A 17,840-nucleotide genomic window follows, 5' to 3' on the forward strand; every position below is an offset into this window, starting at 1 on the left:
GTTGTTGTTGTTATCATCATCATTATTATTGTTACTATTTGTTTTCTCTGGAGCTAAGCTGTAGCATTGTTTATATGGAGGAAGTCAGCGATGTGACTGAAACACTCTTGTAGACGGAACAGGGCGATAATGGCACCACGCCTGGGGGAGGAGGAGTTGCAGCACCGTGAGAAGCAATTCAAGGAAGCTCAATAAGTCATGACCCTGTAGAGGTTTTATCATACAGCACTCGGCCTTACTTTCATGCGCTGTGACAGAACCAGGAGGTGCACCATTGAATTCCCAAGGTAAAGCATTGGATCTGGAACATGGGACACCGCTCTGATGGGAAATCAGATTATACCGTTCATACTCCAAGTCGACAGTGTTGTCGGTGAACTCAGTGTTCCTGTGTTCAGGTTTCCTATATCAAAAGAAAAGGTCTATCAAGAGGTAGATTTACTCAGTCTACATCAAGCATGTTTGAGTGTAGCATCAGGGGCTGTGCTCAGCCTGAGCTAGCACAGACCTGCTAAGTGCTTTAGCGCTGATATTTCAGGCTTGACGTACCCCGATGGTATGAAAATCCCTTTCTGGAGAAATTGCACAGTATGGTGCTCCTATCAACAGCTCCATGCAGCTGAATTCTGGACATACTGTAGTTCCTTTAACCCTGAAGTGGGCACATCAAGGAGAAGGACATTTCAGTAATTTAGTCACTATATAATAAATGTGTGAATTAGAGTCTCTGCAAAAGAATTCTTCGGGTCAGAAAAACAAGATTTTGGACCTCAGCAACAGAGGCTGTAATAAAAGCATTGATGGACAATTTTAGATGGGAGACTTTGTAAAGTGTGGCTGGGGAGGCGGTGTGGATAGCATCACATTTATCCTGATCAAGTTTAAGGTAATTGCAGGTCATCCAAGCATTAATATCATGTAAGCTGCCTGTCATGTTGTATTGTGGTAGAGTGTCTGAGGGCTACGTGCATGTGTAGAGTTGTGTGTCGTCAGCATAGCAGTGAAAATTGAGGCCATGTTGATGAATTATGTCCAAGTGGGAGAACATAGCTGATGAACAGTAACGGTCCAAGAACTGAGTTGTAGGGGTACACTATGGGAAAAGAGGGGCGTGGGAGACCTGAAGCTGCTAATGGAAATCAACTGTTAAGCTGTGAGGTGTGACTTGAACCATGAAAATGAAGTGCCAATGACATCAAGTAGTGTTTATAACTGGTTGTTGATTGGTCTGTTATGACAGACAATATCAAAAGCAGCAGTGAGATCTAACAGGATATTTGTAAGTTTGAGTCAGCAGCTACAAGCCGGTCATTGGCAACCTTAGTGAGGATAGTCTCCATCTACCATCTACAATCTCCTACAAGTTATTTCCACTTAAAAAAATGTATTTTTTTCAGGAACAAAATTGTAAAAAAAAACAATGTCATTATGCATAAATTCTGTTGTGAGTAACTTACAGAAACAATGTTGATGTGATCAGAGGATGATGTGGGGAGGACATACTGTATGTAGGGTGGTTTCGCCAAAGGTGCTTCATTACTGGTCCAGTGACTGAGCGCAGCTGACAGCTGGGGCACGGGAGTGAGCCACATAGGCATGCAGGACACTGCTACTTGGCAGGCAGGTCCAAACTGTCACCGCTGATTTCTACAGTCAGGTCTGAAGAGAACGCTTCTCATCAGTGTATCTTTGCTCAGCCAAGAGTACTGGAAAGGACTTACATACAAACATAATCACATAATCGTTATAATTTTGTGTGGCTTCACAATTTATTTTGCGCTTTATAAGATGCCCAAGTCTTCTATTTGTGAAAATCATATTTAATTTGATTAATAATAGATATCTGCTTCAGACACGATCCTTGTGAGTCAGAAACTGCTTCTCTATGTCAGTCAGGTCTTAGGAGACCAAGGTGGTGATGATGATGATGATGATGAGCATGATGACGATGATGATGATGATGATGGTAATGGCTTGGGACCTGAGGATGAGTCAGTATCTATGATGCCAGTTTGAGCCAGGTGTAGAGCTGAGGTCTTGAGGTCTCTTCATGGCCCCTGAAACCACCTGTCAGTGCTCAACACAAAGAGCTCTGGGCACAATCGTCTCAAAGAAAGACCTTTTCAATAGTCTAATGAAAAATACATGTTCAAATACACTTGAGTCATGGTGACAGGTCGGGATAAATGTGGTGCAGCAAACTATAAAAGGAAAAAGAGTGCCAGTGGGTCTTTGGTGCTCTGTTGAAGTATATATTTAAAATAAAAATAGGAGAAAATGTCCCAAGGTTACACCCAGGCAGACACATATAGTATCAGAGATGTTTTACAGCATTTGTCCTGAGTATCTGTTGTTGTGACAGGCCATTCAGCACAGGAGTAGTTACACAGTTAGCCCCGCTAGCATCTTGTATATGGTACAACCACGAGAAGAGGCTTGGGTGAGCTTAAGTTTGTCGTGCAGATGCTACAAAAGTGAGAACAGAAGTACTAAAACCTGCACGACCTAAGGTGCAAATGCCAGACAGAGTTAAATAATGCATATATCTATTTTACATCTTGCTGTATTATTAGGACGCTTTGCTCATCACACCTGCCATACATTAGTAATGGCTTTCTCCAATCTAACAGGCTGCTATGCATTAGAAAATGTGATTTGCGAAGTCGAAGTAGATCCAGAAAATGGCAGTTAATGGGGCATTACAGGGCATTAAGATGAATAGTGGGAGAGTATGCTTACTGAGTGTGTATTACATGCTGAATGTACTATAGGTCAACTAATGCTCTGGCTGGGGAATAGTTCAGGTGATTATGATTTTACTGAGATAAAAATGATCCAGAAAGCCTGTACATTGACTAAAGTGAATACTATAAAGTGTGTCTATCCTATGAAACTGTATGTATGGTGGCAAAGTCCTCACATACTTCAGAAGTGAATTGGAAAGCTCCCTTGAAAGTTTATTTTATTGTAGAAAAAAAAACCCCACTTGAAACTCCATCAGCACCCTGAGTGCTTTCTTGAAAAGGTTATTACCTTTGTGGTTATGGTGTATGAAGAAACCTTCCTCTAAAAGCAAAGTAATAGTTCACTTTCAGAGACAAGGCTGTGCTGAAGCTGATGTAGCTGCCAGAGAGCTGCATGATTAGAAGGTCAATAAAGCCTGAAACACGCTCACGCAAGAATTGAAATGGATTTCAGGGTCAATATCACATCATCACAGCTATTATTTTTAAAGCAATGAACACTCATTACGCATTTGCATGACTGCAATGAATAATGAGTTCCTGCTGGTCGTCTATAACGATCCTGCATTGCATCCCTTCAGAAGAAAGCCAAAGATTATTCAAACTGGAAATTGTTTGGTTTAGAAAAATCTGGTGTTCTCTCTAATTACACAAGTGCATTTGTTTCTTGACAAAGAAATAAATTAATCTGGTTATCTCGAAAAACAGAGTTAATTTTGGACTGGTGCTATATTATGAACACACACACACACACACACACACACACACACACACACACACACACACACACACTTGTATAACTGTTCACATGGGGACACACCATTGACATAACGCATTCCCTGGCCCCTTACTGTAACCTGAACATTAACCTTATTCTAACTCTAACACCAATTTTTAACCCTCTAAAAGCAGTCTGGACCTGTGGGGACGTCAATTTTGTCCCCACGGTGACAGGAAGTCCCCATGGGTTGATGTGCAGTCAGGTTAAAGACCCCACAGGGACACAAGCCTACACACACACACACACACACACACACACACACACACACACACACACACTTTACTTACATTAATTCCCTGAAGTCTTAACTTAAATGTGTACCCCAACCCTGATTGTCATGTTTTCCCCTTTACTGGCAGATTACCACAACAAGCTAAAAATCACAGCATGGAGCAACATTTATTCAGGGTCATGTTTCTGTCCAGCTAACAAAAGTAGGTCCAATACTCTCTTTTTAACTCTATTTTGGTCTCCATCAACTCCTGAGGGAAAACATCTGCACTGGGCTATAAAAGTCCCCTGGTTCTTAGTAACGACTGACTAGTTTCAAACTAGTGATTTACTAAATTGGGTTGCACCATTAAAACTAATAAGGACATCTGTGATGTGCTGGAATAATACTTTGTGTGTCTCAGGTCAGAATGTAGACCATATTCCGTATTATCTCTTTGACTCGACACTCTGAATCACTCATATGTTAGCTTTGTCATTTGTTTCAGGATGCAATAGTTACATGTGGCAACAACTACCATCGATCTAAAAATTAGTTTGTGTGGTGCAGCTGTTTTAATTTGGTGTTGCGTAAATCTCCATTAGTAAACTCTTACATCATAACTAGGCTAAGTTTGAACCTATGAAGAGCTTGTGCAACTGGCTGCTATCCTTAGGCCGCTACTGTCTAGTCTCTACTGCAACTTTTTCTTTCTACTGTGTTTATACTCTGGTGGGATGGCAGTGCACAGGGAGTTTATTAGAGCTTTACCTCTGAAAACAGCTGCCTGCTCTGGCTGAACACAACATTAAATTTACGGGCTGTAAAGAGAAAACAATTAGCTAAAAGGTGCTTAAACGCTCTGCAGATCTGAGGATGACTGCAAAATTTGGTGATTAACTGTGGTTTCCTTGCCACAAGATACAACTTTTGGTATCTTTGACCCATCTGTGATATAAAAATATTGATTGGTGCAACTTTAAAATAACCAATCTGACCTAATCTGAAAGTCTCAACCTTCAACTTTGAGGGTTTGTATGTTGGGACCGGCTTTCTCCTAATCATCCCCATAATGTGACTGTATCAACAGACCTTTGTTCCCACAGCATGCCCCCCCCAACACACACGCACACACACACACACACACACACACACACACACACACACATACTCGTATTTGTCCCTTTTTGGGGCCCCACGTTTTTTACCAAATTGTGGGGCCCACCCTTTCCAATGGTCCCAGACCTCTGTAAAAAATCAGGCAAGCTTAAAAAAAAATAACAAAATTTTCAGTCACTTTAGATTAGCCATATTCAAAAGTTTTTTTTCTATGCTAGTTTTTTTGGTCACTTATGGGACACATTTCTAGCATTTATTACTTGTGGGATCCACTTCCACACACACACAGATATGTCAAGTCTTTCTACCTTAGCAGGGACCAAAAACTAGATGGAGATATCAGTTATTTCTATAGTTTTTTATTAACAAAAAAACTGCAAGGCTGCATCAGAGGTTTACATCCTGCATCTCCTCTTCTCATATTCGGTAGACAGCGCAGTGATAATCAAAAAACAATCAACTGGTAAACATGAATCAACTGCTGATTATTACAGTGAGCTTTGATAACAGGAAAGCAGTCCAACAGCTCCTTGTGTTGATAAGAACACAACATAATAACATAATAGCATAATAAGTAGGGCTATCTCAAATATAATAGCACCTCCTCCTACAAGCCTACCTTTTACCTTACCGTAAAGTGAAACACTTTTACTCTAATTTTCTTCGCAGAGAAGTAATTCGATTTTTAACAAAGTACTTCACTGCCCTCCAGTCTCGACTCTTCAGGGCTTGAGGTTCTGCAGTGATACAGCGCTGACAGTCCTCCTTTGCTGGGACTTGGTTCATCAGAATGAATTTCTTCAAATGGCGCTCTACTGCAGCACATTCTTCTGTTGTCCAGGTTCTTTTAACAGCAGTTTGTTTATCTAAATGGGCATAAAAAGGACAAGTCACAGAGTTGTAAGAACTTCAACTTGTAACTACAACTGAAAAAATCAGATTGATTCCACTGGTCATCCAATGAAGTACTGACTTGGTTGAGACCATAGAGGACTGTCCCACAGTCAGGAAAAATACAGTTTTACCAACAATTAACTAAATACCTCTTTTATGCACAACCCCCTAGGTGCCACATAACTAAAATCTATTTAAGGCCGGGTGATGGAGGGCTTTTAGATTGCATATCAATGGCTTAATCAAGCCCAGATTTGGAATATTATCCACCCCACTATGTGTTAATAAATGTTCAAAATGCAGAGTATTGTTCATCCATATGCAGACAGAAAAGGCTTCAGTTTTTGTTTTACTCCTACATGGGTTACAACAGAACAAATTCTTTTTTTCGAACTTCTGATGTCCCCTTTATCAACATCCCCTTTATTAACATGGATCATCCACTTTATATCATCTTTAATGACGAAAGGAACAACGGTGGTGGATGGCTCCTCTATTTATATATGTTAGACGTGAGTATATTTTTCTATCCTTTTTCTGTGTAGTTACCTATATGTTTATTGTACACATCTACAGTGTATTTGTTCATTATGGCTATCTATTTATGTATAATTTATTCATATAACCATACATTTATACATATATTTGTGTATAAATACAACATTTTATATTTCAGTACAGAGGATGAGACAGCGAAGCGACACTGTCTCCATCTCATCTCTAATCTATTTCAACCCTACAAGGAGATGGAGATGATGAGAAAGAGGAAGATGAAACAGCCATGGAACAGATAAGATTTGTGTGGAGTTTGTGAGAATTAGCTTGGATTTTGCCTGTTCACCAAGTGAAAATTTCTCTCCTCGCTCTAGCTAGTTTGTAAAAAAATATTTGACCTATTCTTCATATGAAATCATTTGTAATTTCATTTTTGTTTCAGGAACACTGACACTGTGCCAAAATATTTCCTTCTTATTCATTATATTCTTTGTAAAATCATTTTATTCTATCTTTCTTGAGCAAATGTGCTCAAGACAGAAGTACAGAAGACACACAGGTCTATTCATAAAATATTTTTTGATAATTTCAGGTATTTGATGCATTCTACACCTGGGCCATTGGTTGATAATAAATGTCTCTAAATGAGACTCATGGTTGCCTAAGTGTCATTTGTAATGCATGTTAATCTTTTTTTATTGATAACACTTTTAGACTAATCTTTGTGATCAGCAAATGAAATAATGTAAAACACCTACTTTTCAGAGAAAAAACGCCTGGAGTTATGATTAAAAATGGCTGTAACTTTATAGGGAAAGATCAGTTAAGAATATTTTTTTATGGGAAGACCAAAACATCAATGGAATAAAAAAAAAGCTAAAACGCAATTAAAATTTAATATTTTTTAAAAAAGGAGACCTATAATAAACTCTCAAACTATTGACGTGACTCGTCTATGTCTATACTTCTTATTGAAGTAAAATTTAGTGGATTCAGCACCTGCAGCTCTGATTGCAACAGATAGTTATGGGCCAACTTGTTCTGGTAGGAGTTAGCTTTTTCACTATTCTCCATCTATCTAACTTACTACACTAGGCATTGAAGTTGCATATTAAATGTCACACAGTCAAATAACCTGCCGTGTTCTTAACGTACGTCTCTTTTTTGAAAACCTCCCACTCTGGCTTTCTGTGGAGGTCCTCTCTTGTAGGGATGCGGTGCTGGCCTCGTCTTCTGATTCCTGAGCTTCTGGTATACTAGCATCTGGTCAGAGAAAAAAGTTTAAACAGAAAAACAAGACAGCTATAGAGTAAAATATGAATATGAAGTAGCTCTTGGTAAGCTGGCTGCATTTTTGTTTGTCATGCATACCTCATTTTGTCATTGCAACAACTATAAAATTGTAATAATAGGAAATAAAGATTTTATATAATTTGTCCATGGTGCCTGCGTCTTTAACAGATAAATGGGCAGAATTTGTCCATTAACCTGCCCGATTCTTCTTAGCTCACCTCTAGTTTTTGCAGAGGAAACATTTGCAGGTGTTTGGAGTTCATTATCTGATTAGGTTGTGCCACCATGGCATTCCAATATTGAACCTTTTCACAATATTCTAATTTTTTGAGACACTGAATTTTGGGTTCTTATCTGTAAGCCACAATAATCAAAATTTCAAGAAATACAGACTTGAAATACTTCACTTTATGTGTCATGAGTCTAGATAATATATGGGTTTCACTTTCTGAATTGCGTGAAAGAAAATATTGAACTTTATCACAATATAATATTTTATTTTATCTAGATGTGATAGATGTGAGTTCATCTTATTTATTTTATCTTATTTTATTATCTTTTCTTTTTCACACGGGGGTTGCAATGCAAATTTCATTGACATGGCCATGCTCAATGACAATAAAAAAGCAATCTTGAATCTTGAGCAATCTATTCTAATTTTTTAAGATGTGCAAGTAATGGCTTCCAAGTCCAACCTACGCACAGCTTTGAACTGGAGTAGGAGGAACTGAGTACCAACCTTGTGTACGATGTGCCTGTTCAGATTGAGATTTCACCCAAAAGATACTGACGGGGTGCTCAAGAGAATATAAGCAGATGCCTTTTTGGAGCTCAACTATAACTGACACTTGAGGTAAAAAGCAATCAACTGAGCATTTTTAAGAGTAGATATCTTGGCAACCCAATCAATGACAGGCTTATTTTGAAGAGAGGCAATAAGCTGTTCTTCTAGAGTTTCTGGGCCAGTCAAAAGTATTCTGATCTTTTCATGGATGCTTTGTGGAACCTTTACCAACCCTTTAACAACCCAGTGTGGTTTGGAGCAACAAGTGCTAAACTGAAACCCTTGAACCAGATTGTGAGGACTATGAACAAGATAATCAGGCAGGGACAGAAACGTCTCTGCAGCCTTCACAAGAGACTTACAGGAAGACCTCAAAAATTGCAGTAGGAAACACATGCCTAACACCCACTAGGCCTCCCATGTCCTCTGTGCATCTATATACAGTAGTTACTTGTCACTCAGACTAAAAGGGTTTCTTCCCTCCACCCTTAAGCCCGCCTGCTAACAACACAATAACCTTTGCACCTACTTTTGCAACATTATTGCCAAGAGGGCTGTTGTAGAAACATGCATTTTATTCAAAATGTATGAATGAAGAGTTATTTCAGATATCCTTTAAGAATTTTACACACACAACATATTCCACAGATGACCCTAGTCATAATTGGACTGTGTTTGTTGATTTTGTTTTGTCTGTAAACTGTATGAATCAAGTTACTCATGTTTCTCAGAAATAAATTTAAGAAGCTTACCTCTCTTTTTAGCAAACTTCCTCCTCTGGTTTTTGGCAAAGGGGCTCTCTTGTGATGATGTGGTGATGGTCTCGTTGTCTGACCCCTGACCTTCTGCCATACTTGCATCTGAAAAAATTAAATAGTTTAAATAAATAAACAAGACAGTACTAGCATTCAGGAAGCTGACTGCATTTGATCGTTTTCTTTCTGATAATTTTGTACATAATGTGAATCTATCTAAGGTGACAGAGAAAGTTGTGCATACTGTTCTAATTTGACAGAGAATAAATCATAGCAGATACAATTTTTCAAAATTTGTGAGTCTATAAAGTCACCAAATATTTGAAAGCTCTAAATGTTGTGTGATATCATCACTTTTCCCTATTCCCAAATGTGCAATCCCAATAACTGACATTACGTAGGGGAACCTGCTGTCATTGTATAGCCAAAGAAGATTTAGACCCAAATATTCCAATCCAATGACTGATAATTCATAACCAGTGTCAAAAATGCTTCAAACATACCTTCGATGTCCTCTTGTGAACAAGCTTCAATTTCAACAGTCTCTGAAATGTGAATTGACAAAATACTGTATGAATGAGCTGGACAGCTGAATGTGTGGTGACCTACCTCTGACAATCAAGAGAACAACAAGGGGAACATAAACAGCTAGACTGACTAAATAGTTAAACTTAAATTGTGCTGTTATGGTCAAATTCCAACCAACACAAGCTTACCCTGTTCAAAACTCTTTCCATTAAAATATATGTAAATATATAAAAATATATATGACTAAGTACCGTTTGGATCAATGTGAATTTCATCCAGACTCTTTCCTTTGTATTTTCCTAGCTTTCCCTGCTCCAATGCCAGGAGGACTTTGCTTATTTTAGCTAGCTGGAGGGTCCCCCCTGGAAGGCGGTAGTGTTTTCTGTGTACATCTATGTTATGCCCAAGGAAATCTGCCAGCTGGTCAAGTTCTGTGTTCTTCAGATTTAGAACAGTAGAGAGCGTTGCGATGTGTTTCCTGAGTTTTGTTGAGGTCAGAGCTTTGGGATTTTTGATACCACTGCATTCATGCACTAACTGTCTTATGCAGTCAGAACCCCTGAGGTGATGGACAGAATGAGGCAATGCAAACAAGAATCCATTTTCAGTCAGTACCCCACATTCTTCTCGCTTCTCAACCAGAGTATCAAGAGATTCCTTCATGAGTGGAGTGAGGAGAACAGGAACTTTCCTTCCTCTCTTTCCAACAATGGTTATCCGGACAAAATGTCTGCAAAGCTTCTGCTCAAGTTCTGTCAGGGCCAAGTTAACGTCTTCATGCGTTTCTGATAGGTCTCTTGACAAGTACACAGACAAGGGCATTTTGGATACCTCTCCTTCTCTGCGGCGGTTGAAGAGGATAACTTGTGCCAGGGTCACTTTAGCCAGGTCTTTCCAGTTTGAGGGGGAAGCCTCTTCTTTCAGGGCATCTAAGTGTTGCTGTTGTTTTTCAGACAGCTGGGAATTAAGACTTTGGACATCCTGCGTGAATGGCAAGAGTTGAGGGGAATTCCACTTAGACTGGTCGAGCTGAATCAGTGCTTGGCTTGCAATGTCAAATTTCCAGCTTTCTTGGTACAGCTGTGCAAATTCCTCAGCATCTTGGACTGTTTCTTTATCTCTATTCTTCAATCCTTCAGACTTCTTGAACATGGCCAAAGCAAGCAAGCTGTGTCCAACTTTGCGAGCCAGTGATGGACATTTATATTTGCCTGTTTCATCACTGAATCCTGCTAAGCATCTTGCAGCAGTGACAACATGAGAATACTTTTCAGGTTTTATAAGTTCTTTTATAGTGTCCACTGGTGCGACTTTTTTTGCTGCCAGCATCAGCCTGCCAAGTTCCCTCAGCTTCTGTCGAATGTACTGGTGTTGGCTGATTACCCTTTCGTTCTTCTTGAATAGTCTGTAGCCGTACTCCAGAAGGTAGTGGTCTTTCTTTACAGCTATTGCAATCTTGTCTTGATTCATATCATTCAAGAACTTCCAGTATGCATCACTAAATCCAGGAGGAGCTGGTTCAGCAAAAGCACACAGTGCCTGGATCCTTGTTTTACCTGGTTTAGATGTCTTGTCCTGAGGCTTGAATTTGCAAACCTGAAAATGTCGCCACATGACTCTTTTTGTAAACAGTCCGTAGCAGTACACACAATGTTGAAATTTTTGTCCCTCAGTCTTTTTCGTTGGCTGCTTGAATGGTATCAGCTTTCCTTTCTGGCTCTCCAAAACGTCAGTGTTATGTTCAAAATTTCCTTTGTTTCTGATTAAATCTAAGTGCAGTCGTCTTTCTTTTGAGTTTTTTGGAAAACTGAATGCTTTTGAAACGTCTATTTCATCACTGTGCCTACGTAACAAATGTCTTGACATTTTTTGAACCACTTTTTTACAATAAAAGCAGTGATGCTTCTTGTTATACCGTCTTGAACCATCCTCCTTCTTCATAACTGGATTGACGAAGACAGATGCATGGTTTTCAAGATCATGCTCATCAGTACATGTTTGCCCCACTGTCTCTTCATTCATACAAGTGCTTTGAGCAGAACCATCGTTTGTTTCAAAGCTGCTTTGACTGGAAGACTCAAATTGACTCAGATTGGAACACTCAAATCGACTCTGACAGGAGGACTCAACCTGGCTCTGCCTGGAGGACTCGAACTGACTCTGACTGGAAGACTCAAATTGACTCTGCCTGGAGGACTTGGACTGGCTCTGCCTGGAGGACTTGGACTGGCTCTGCCTGGAGGACTTGGACTGGCTCTGCCTGGAGGACTTGGACTGGCTCTGCCTGGAGGACTTGGACTGGCTCTGACTGGAGGACTTGGACTGGCTCTGACTGGAGGACTCAGCCTGGCTCTGACTGGAGGACTCGAACTGGCTCTGACTGGAGGACTCGAACTGGCTCTGACTGGAGGACTCGAACTGGCTCTGGCTGGAGGACTTGAACTGGCTCTGGCTGGAAGACTTGAACCCGTCCTTACTGGAAGACTTGCATATTTTTGGAATAGTAGATACTTTGTTCGCATTTTTATTTGCCATGGGTATTTCCAAGCTGCAGTCACTGTCTGTGCTCTCTTCCATGGGACCTGGAATATACTCCTCTCCACTATCTACACTTGAGGCATCTGATCCTACAAGAATCCCTTGCATCTTGAGAAGAAAAAGAAAACCTAAATTAATAACTCAACCTCCTCCCTCCCTTATACTAAATAACATTAGTAACTTAAAAAATTGAATACAAATACCTTCAAACATTAAACTTACAAGATCAACAGACAGGCTCATTGATGATAGTGATGATGACTGAATCATCTATATGCATGTCTAGAACTTCAGTAAGGGAACTGTGTTTTAAGTTTGGGAGGCATGACCCTCAAAGTGATTACCCAGACAAAATAGTTAGAAGACTTACCGGACGGAGGCAGCTTCTTCTTGGCCTTTGTGAAGCCATCTCAGACTTAGACCAAGTAGATGGATCCTCTGCACTGTCATCACTTGAATCATAGAGGGCATCAGAATAATCTGGTGCTTTTTTCATCTGTGAAAAGAGTGTGTGGTCATCCTTTTTTACAAACCATCAAAATGAATAACAGTTGACAGATTTAGAGGGGAAAGGTCTGTCACTTAATTATTGGCATTTAAAGTGCAAGAGTCATACCTGAATGGTTTTTGTCATTCTCAGCTTTGGAACAACCTCAATGTCTGACTGCTCATTGGAATTATCCTTTATGGAATCCTCATAATCGGTTTCTTCCACAATACTCTCATCTGAATCACTGAGAGGTTGACACAAATCTTCTAATTTATGCATCTACAAAGAGAGTTGTTAGGTGAAGGTTATCTCTTTTTGTTTAGTTGTACTAATCTATATGTTAGAAGAAAATACTTTAGTTATGTGACAAAAATGGAGTAAATATATCCCAATTTGTTTGTCAAATGTTGAGGTAAAATTAAATAGGCCCACCCTTTGCAGAAATGTACAAAAAATGTTTTAGAAAATATGAATGAAAGCAAGAACAATATTTACAACTAAAATGGCAGCACCCACAAAAAAACAACACCAAACTCACCAACTAGAGCAAAAGACATGTAATCATGACTATCTGACCAGTTATATGTATGTCTGACAGAGTAGTTAGTAAAAGAGGTATTCAGTTTAGAAGGTGTTAACCTTTAAGAGATAATACAGAGCAATAACAGACAGGCTTTCAGGATGATAACAGTCTCCACTCACCCTTTGTAAAGCCATCTCAGACTTGGACTGAGCTGAAGGGCCGTCTGTACAGTCATCACTGTCGTAGAGGGCATCAGAAAAATCTGGAACTTCTTTCATCTGCAGAGAGTGTTATGTTATGGCGTAGTTATACATTTCAGTTTACATTTATCAAAATCAATTACAGAGAACAGATTACAGAGGTAAATGTCTGATCAATAAATTATTGGTATTTTAAGTGTCAGGGGCATACCCGAATGCTTTTCATCCTTCTCAAATTTGGAAGACCTTCATCACAGCGTGGAGCCAATGGCTGGTCATTTAAACAATCCTCATCGGTTCCATCAGTGTCAGAATAATCCACCAGGGATGATCCTCTGATACCAAATTCCTAAACATTGTTGAAGACAAAATAATCAGATAGGTTGAGCATACCATCTCATATAAACACTGTGGTGCAGTTACCACAAGCAGACTGTACATGTTACACTTTAGCTTAATGGAGATCACAGTGCTAGGCTGTTAGCATCAGTGCTTGTGATAAGCAGTTATTTATAATGAGGCTCAGGTAAGTCACATGAAAGCACACATGCTGTTTGAATTGGAAGGTGTGGATTGGGCTCCTTTTAACAAGTTGAAAAAGTACAGTGGCACAGTCCTTTAATACAACAGCCCATCAGTATCATCACTGTCGTAGAGGGCATCAACTGTTTTTGAGGAGTCTCATAAACTTACAACATCAGAAGAGACGCTGAACAGTTCTTTTTCTAAAAAATTTTCTTCATCATGCAGCAGTTAAAGTGTGTAAAATATTCATTCATTCATCTTCTATACCCGCGTATCCCTTTCGGGGTTGCGGGGGGCTGGAGCCTATCCCAGCTAGCAATGGGCGAGAGGCGGGGTACACCCTGAACCGGTCGCCAGCCGATCGCAGGGCAACATAGACAGACACACAGACAGACAACCATTCACACTCACACCTACGGACAATTTAGAGTCACCAATTAACCTAATGAGCATGTTTTTGGCATGCACGGGAAGAACATGCAAACTTCACACAGAAAGTGCTGCTGCGCCACCGTGCCACCCCAGGGTGTAAAATAAGTACAGGAAATACTTATGGTTACTTTGGAAGTGAAAGGTGTCACCCATTGAGAAAAAAAAACACAGAAAGGGGGATCCACACAATGGGCCCCATGAGGGTCAGTCTTAGAAGTCTCCCTACCTTAACATCTAAAAAGAGGCCTAAAAAGGTATCTTAGTATAAAATATTTCCTTCATCATGCAGCAGCTCAGAAGGTGCATTATTGTTATTGTAAATGCTTTAGTTTGGATGCTGAGAAGTGTTGTCCTGTATGTTAACAATCACTTATAGAGGGGTCCATACGGAGGGCCCCATAAGGACATGAACTGAAACTTGGTGTGTGTGAAACCAGTTAGCTTAATGGAGATCAAATAGAAACTAGTCTATCAATTTATTAGTGCACTCTGTAAAGAACTCAACCACATTCATTCGTTCCATTACCTTTGGTCCATCATCAGTTTTCTCATCATCAGCATCAACCTTGGAGGACAGATTAACAGGAGGCACAGCCATCTCTTCTTCTGCTGCTGGAGCCTGCTTGGAGGTCACCTGGTGTTTAGACATAAAACCAGAAGACAGTGAGCTCTGACAGGAATCATGAGTCTAGAAATACTTACAGGTCACCAAGATATAATAATCTAGGGCCCCATGAGGGTCAGTCTTAGAAGTCTCCCTACCTTAACATCTAAAAACAGGCCTAAAAAGGTATCTTAGTATAAAATATTTCCTTCATCATGCAGCAGCTCAGAAGGTGCATTATTGTTATTGTAAATACTTAAGTTTGGATGCTGAGAAGTGTTGTCCTGTATGTTAACAATCACTTATAGAGGGGTCCATACGGAGGGCCCCATAAGGACATGAATTGAAACTTGGTGTGTGTGTGTGGAAGAGAAAAGTTGAAAAACCCTTTTGTAGGAAGAGTACCTAACAGGGCCCCATTAAGACATGATCTGAACCTTGTGTGTGTGAAACCAGTTAGCTTAGCGGAGATCAAATAGAAACTAGTCTATCAATTTATTAGTGCACTCTGTAAAGAACTCAACCACATTCATTCGTTCCATCACCTTTGGTCCATCATCAGTTTTCTCATCATCAGCATCAACCTTGGAGGACAGATTAACAGGAGGCACAGCCATCTCTTCTTCTGCTGCTGGAGCCTGCTTGGAGGTCACCTGGTGTTTAGACATAAAACCAGAAGACAGTGAGCTCTGACAGGAATCATGAGTCTAGAAATACTTACAGGTCACCAAGATATAATAATCTAGGGCCCCATGAGGGTCAGTCTTAGAAGTCTCCCTACCTTAACATCTAAAAAGAGGCCTAAAAAGGTATCTGAGTATAAAATATTTCCTTCATCATGCAGCAGCTCAGAAAGTGCATTATTGTTATTGTAAATGCTTTAGTTTGGATGCTGAGAAGTGTTGTCCTGTATGTTAACAATCACTTATAGAGGGGTCCATACGGAGGGCCCCATGAGGACATGAATTGAAACTTGGTGTGTGTGAAACCAGTTAGCTTAATGGAGATCAAATAGAAACTAGTCTATCAATTTATTAGTGCACTCTGTAAAGAACTCAACCACATTCATTCGTTCCATTACCTTTGGTCCATCATCAGTTTTCTCATCATCAGCATCAACCTTGGAGGACAGATTAACAGGAGGCACAGCCATCTCTTCTTCTGCTGCTGGAGCCTGCTTGGAGGTCACCTGGTGTTTAGACATAAAACCAGAAGACAGTGAGCTCTGACAGGAATCATGAGTCTAGAAATACTTACAGGTCACCAAGATATAATAATCTAGGGCCCCATGAGGGTCAGTCTTAGAAGTCTCCCTACCTTAACATCTAAAAAGAGGCCTAAAAAGGTATCTTAGTATAAAATATTTCCTTCATCATGCAGCAGCTCAGAAAGTGCATTATTGTTATTGTAAATGCTTTAGTTTGGATGCTGAGAAGTGTTGTCCTGTATGTTAACAATCACTTATAGAGGGGTCCATACGGAGGGCCCCATAAGGACATGAACTGAAACTTGGTGTGTGTGTGTGGAAGAGAAAAGTTGAAAAACCCTTTTGTAGGAAGAGTACCTAACAGGGCCCCATTAAGACATGATCTGAACCTTGTGTGTGTGAAACCAGTTAGCTTAGTGGAGATCAAATAGAAACTAGTCTATCAATTTATTAGTGCACTCTGTAAAGAACTCAACCACATTCATTCGTTCCATCACCTTTGGTCCATCACCAGTTTTCTCATCATCAGCATCAACCTTGGAGGACAGATTAACAGGAGGCACAGCCATCTCTTCTTCTGCTGCTGGAGCCTGCTTGGAGGTCACCTGGTGTTTAGACATAAAACCAGAAGACAGTGAGCTCTGACAGGAATCATGAGTCTAGAAATACTTACAGGTCACAAAAGTTTGCTCACATAAAATCTGCATTTGAAATAGCATGTTACTACTCTACTACTATGTTCAATTCAATATTCAATTCAATATTCCTCAATTCAATATTCCTTTATTTGTCCCACGAGGGGAAATTCCATGTTTAACTACTCTCCATGTCCTCAAAGACACCTGACTTAATTATGCATTTATATGTAATAATAATGACATAGAAGATTGGAATATTTTTAAGTTTGTAAAGCAGATTTCTTTTGCACCAACACACCCCGTTTTAAGTGATGGTTTCAACCTTATGTAGACAGTTTCATTAATTAGAATGAAAGGAACTTTCATTATTTTTCACTATTTTTTTTTTTTTTCGGTTAGAAAAATATACTTTGAACACTGGTCTTACTATGACTCACAGATTCTCATTTAAAAGACATAAAGTTGTGTGAAGTGAAACTAACATCTTTAAAAATCATGTAGTGTAACCAATGCATGATCTAAAAAGCTCACCTTTTGACGCCATGGCCATTTTGAATCACCGTAGTTATACTCCAGTTCAGTCCCTACTTCGATGTTCTTCACAGCAAACAGACACAAATGGGGCCTGTTGTTCACTATTACTTTTTTCATGACACAGTTTGGAGATCGGTGGTTGTCATTGACTAATCTTCCAAGGGAGCCGTCTTCCTTGGATGCATCAATACTAAAAATAAACAAAAACAATACATCAAATAAATATAAACTTTATAAAATATATCTTCACAGTTTTGTTAGAAGAGCCACTTGAGATTTAAAGTACATTAGGTGTAATATACTACTCATTTGTTCATCAAATATTTAAACACGTTTCAGGTCTAAACAAGAATCCCCTAATTGCTACTAAAAATACATCTCATATAGGCCTACTTACCACCACTGGCGTTTCTGCCAATCAAACTCGTACAGAAATGTGCTCTGTGTCTCTGAGTACTTCCTTGATCGGCATTCCTCTGCTGACAGGAAAGCACCCCTGTACTCCAACACAAAAGAACCTTGCACCACTGGTTCTGTAGCAAACA

The 17,840-nt window shown here is 39.7% G+C and overlaps 1 protein-coding gene across 1 annotated transcript; it reads right to left on the reverse strand.

The window, feature by feature from the left end:
• Positions 1-5,667: 5,667 nt before the first annotated feature.
• Positions 5,668-17,492, reverse strand: LOC143330813 (uncharacterized). The gene is made up of 12 exons (XM_076747574.1): positions 17,293-17,492; positions 16,621-16,728; positions 15,998-16,105; positions 15,462-15,569; positions 14,839-14,946; positions 13,567-13,704; positions 13,335-13,433; positions 12,759-12,911; positions 12,513-12,638; positions 9,580-9,621; positions 9,074-9,181; positions 5,668-5,721 (listed from the first exon to the last, which is right to left on the reverse strand). The coding sequence occupies exons 1-12, from the start codon at positions 17,410-17,412 to the stop codon at positions 5,668-5,670; spliced, it is 1,272 nt and encodes a 423-aa protein (XP_076603689.1). The 5' UTR covers positions 17,413-17,492.
• Positions 17,493-17,840: the final 348 nt, after the last annotated feature.

The sequence above is a fragment of the Chaetodon auriga genome, chromosome 13, assembly GCF_051107435.1.
Source record: "Chaetodon auriga isolate fChaAug3 chromosome 13, fChaAug3.hap1, whole genome shotgun sequence".
Classification (NCBI taxonomy): Eukaryota; Metazoa; Chordata; class Actinopteri; order Chaetodontiformes; family Chaetodontidae; genus Chaetodon; species Chaetodon auriga.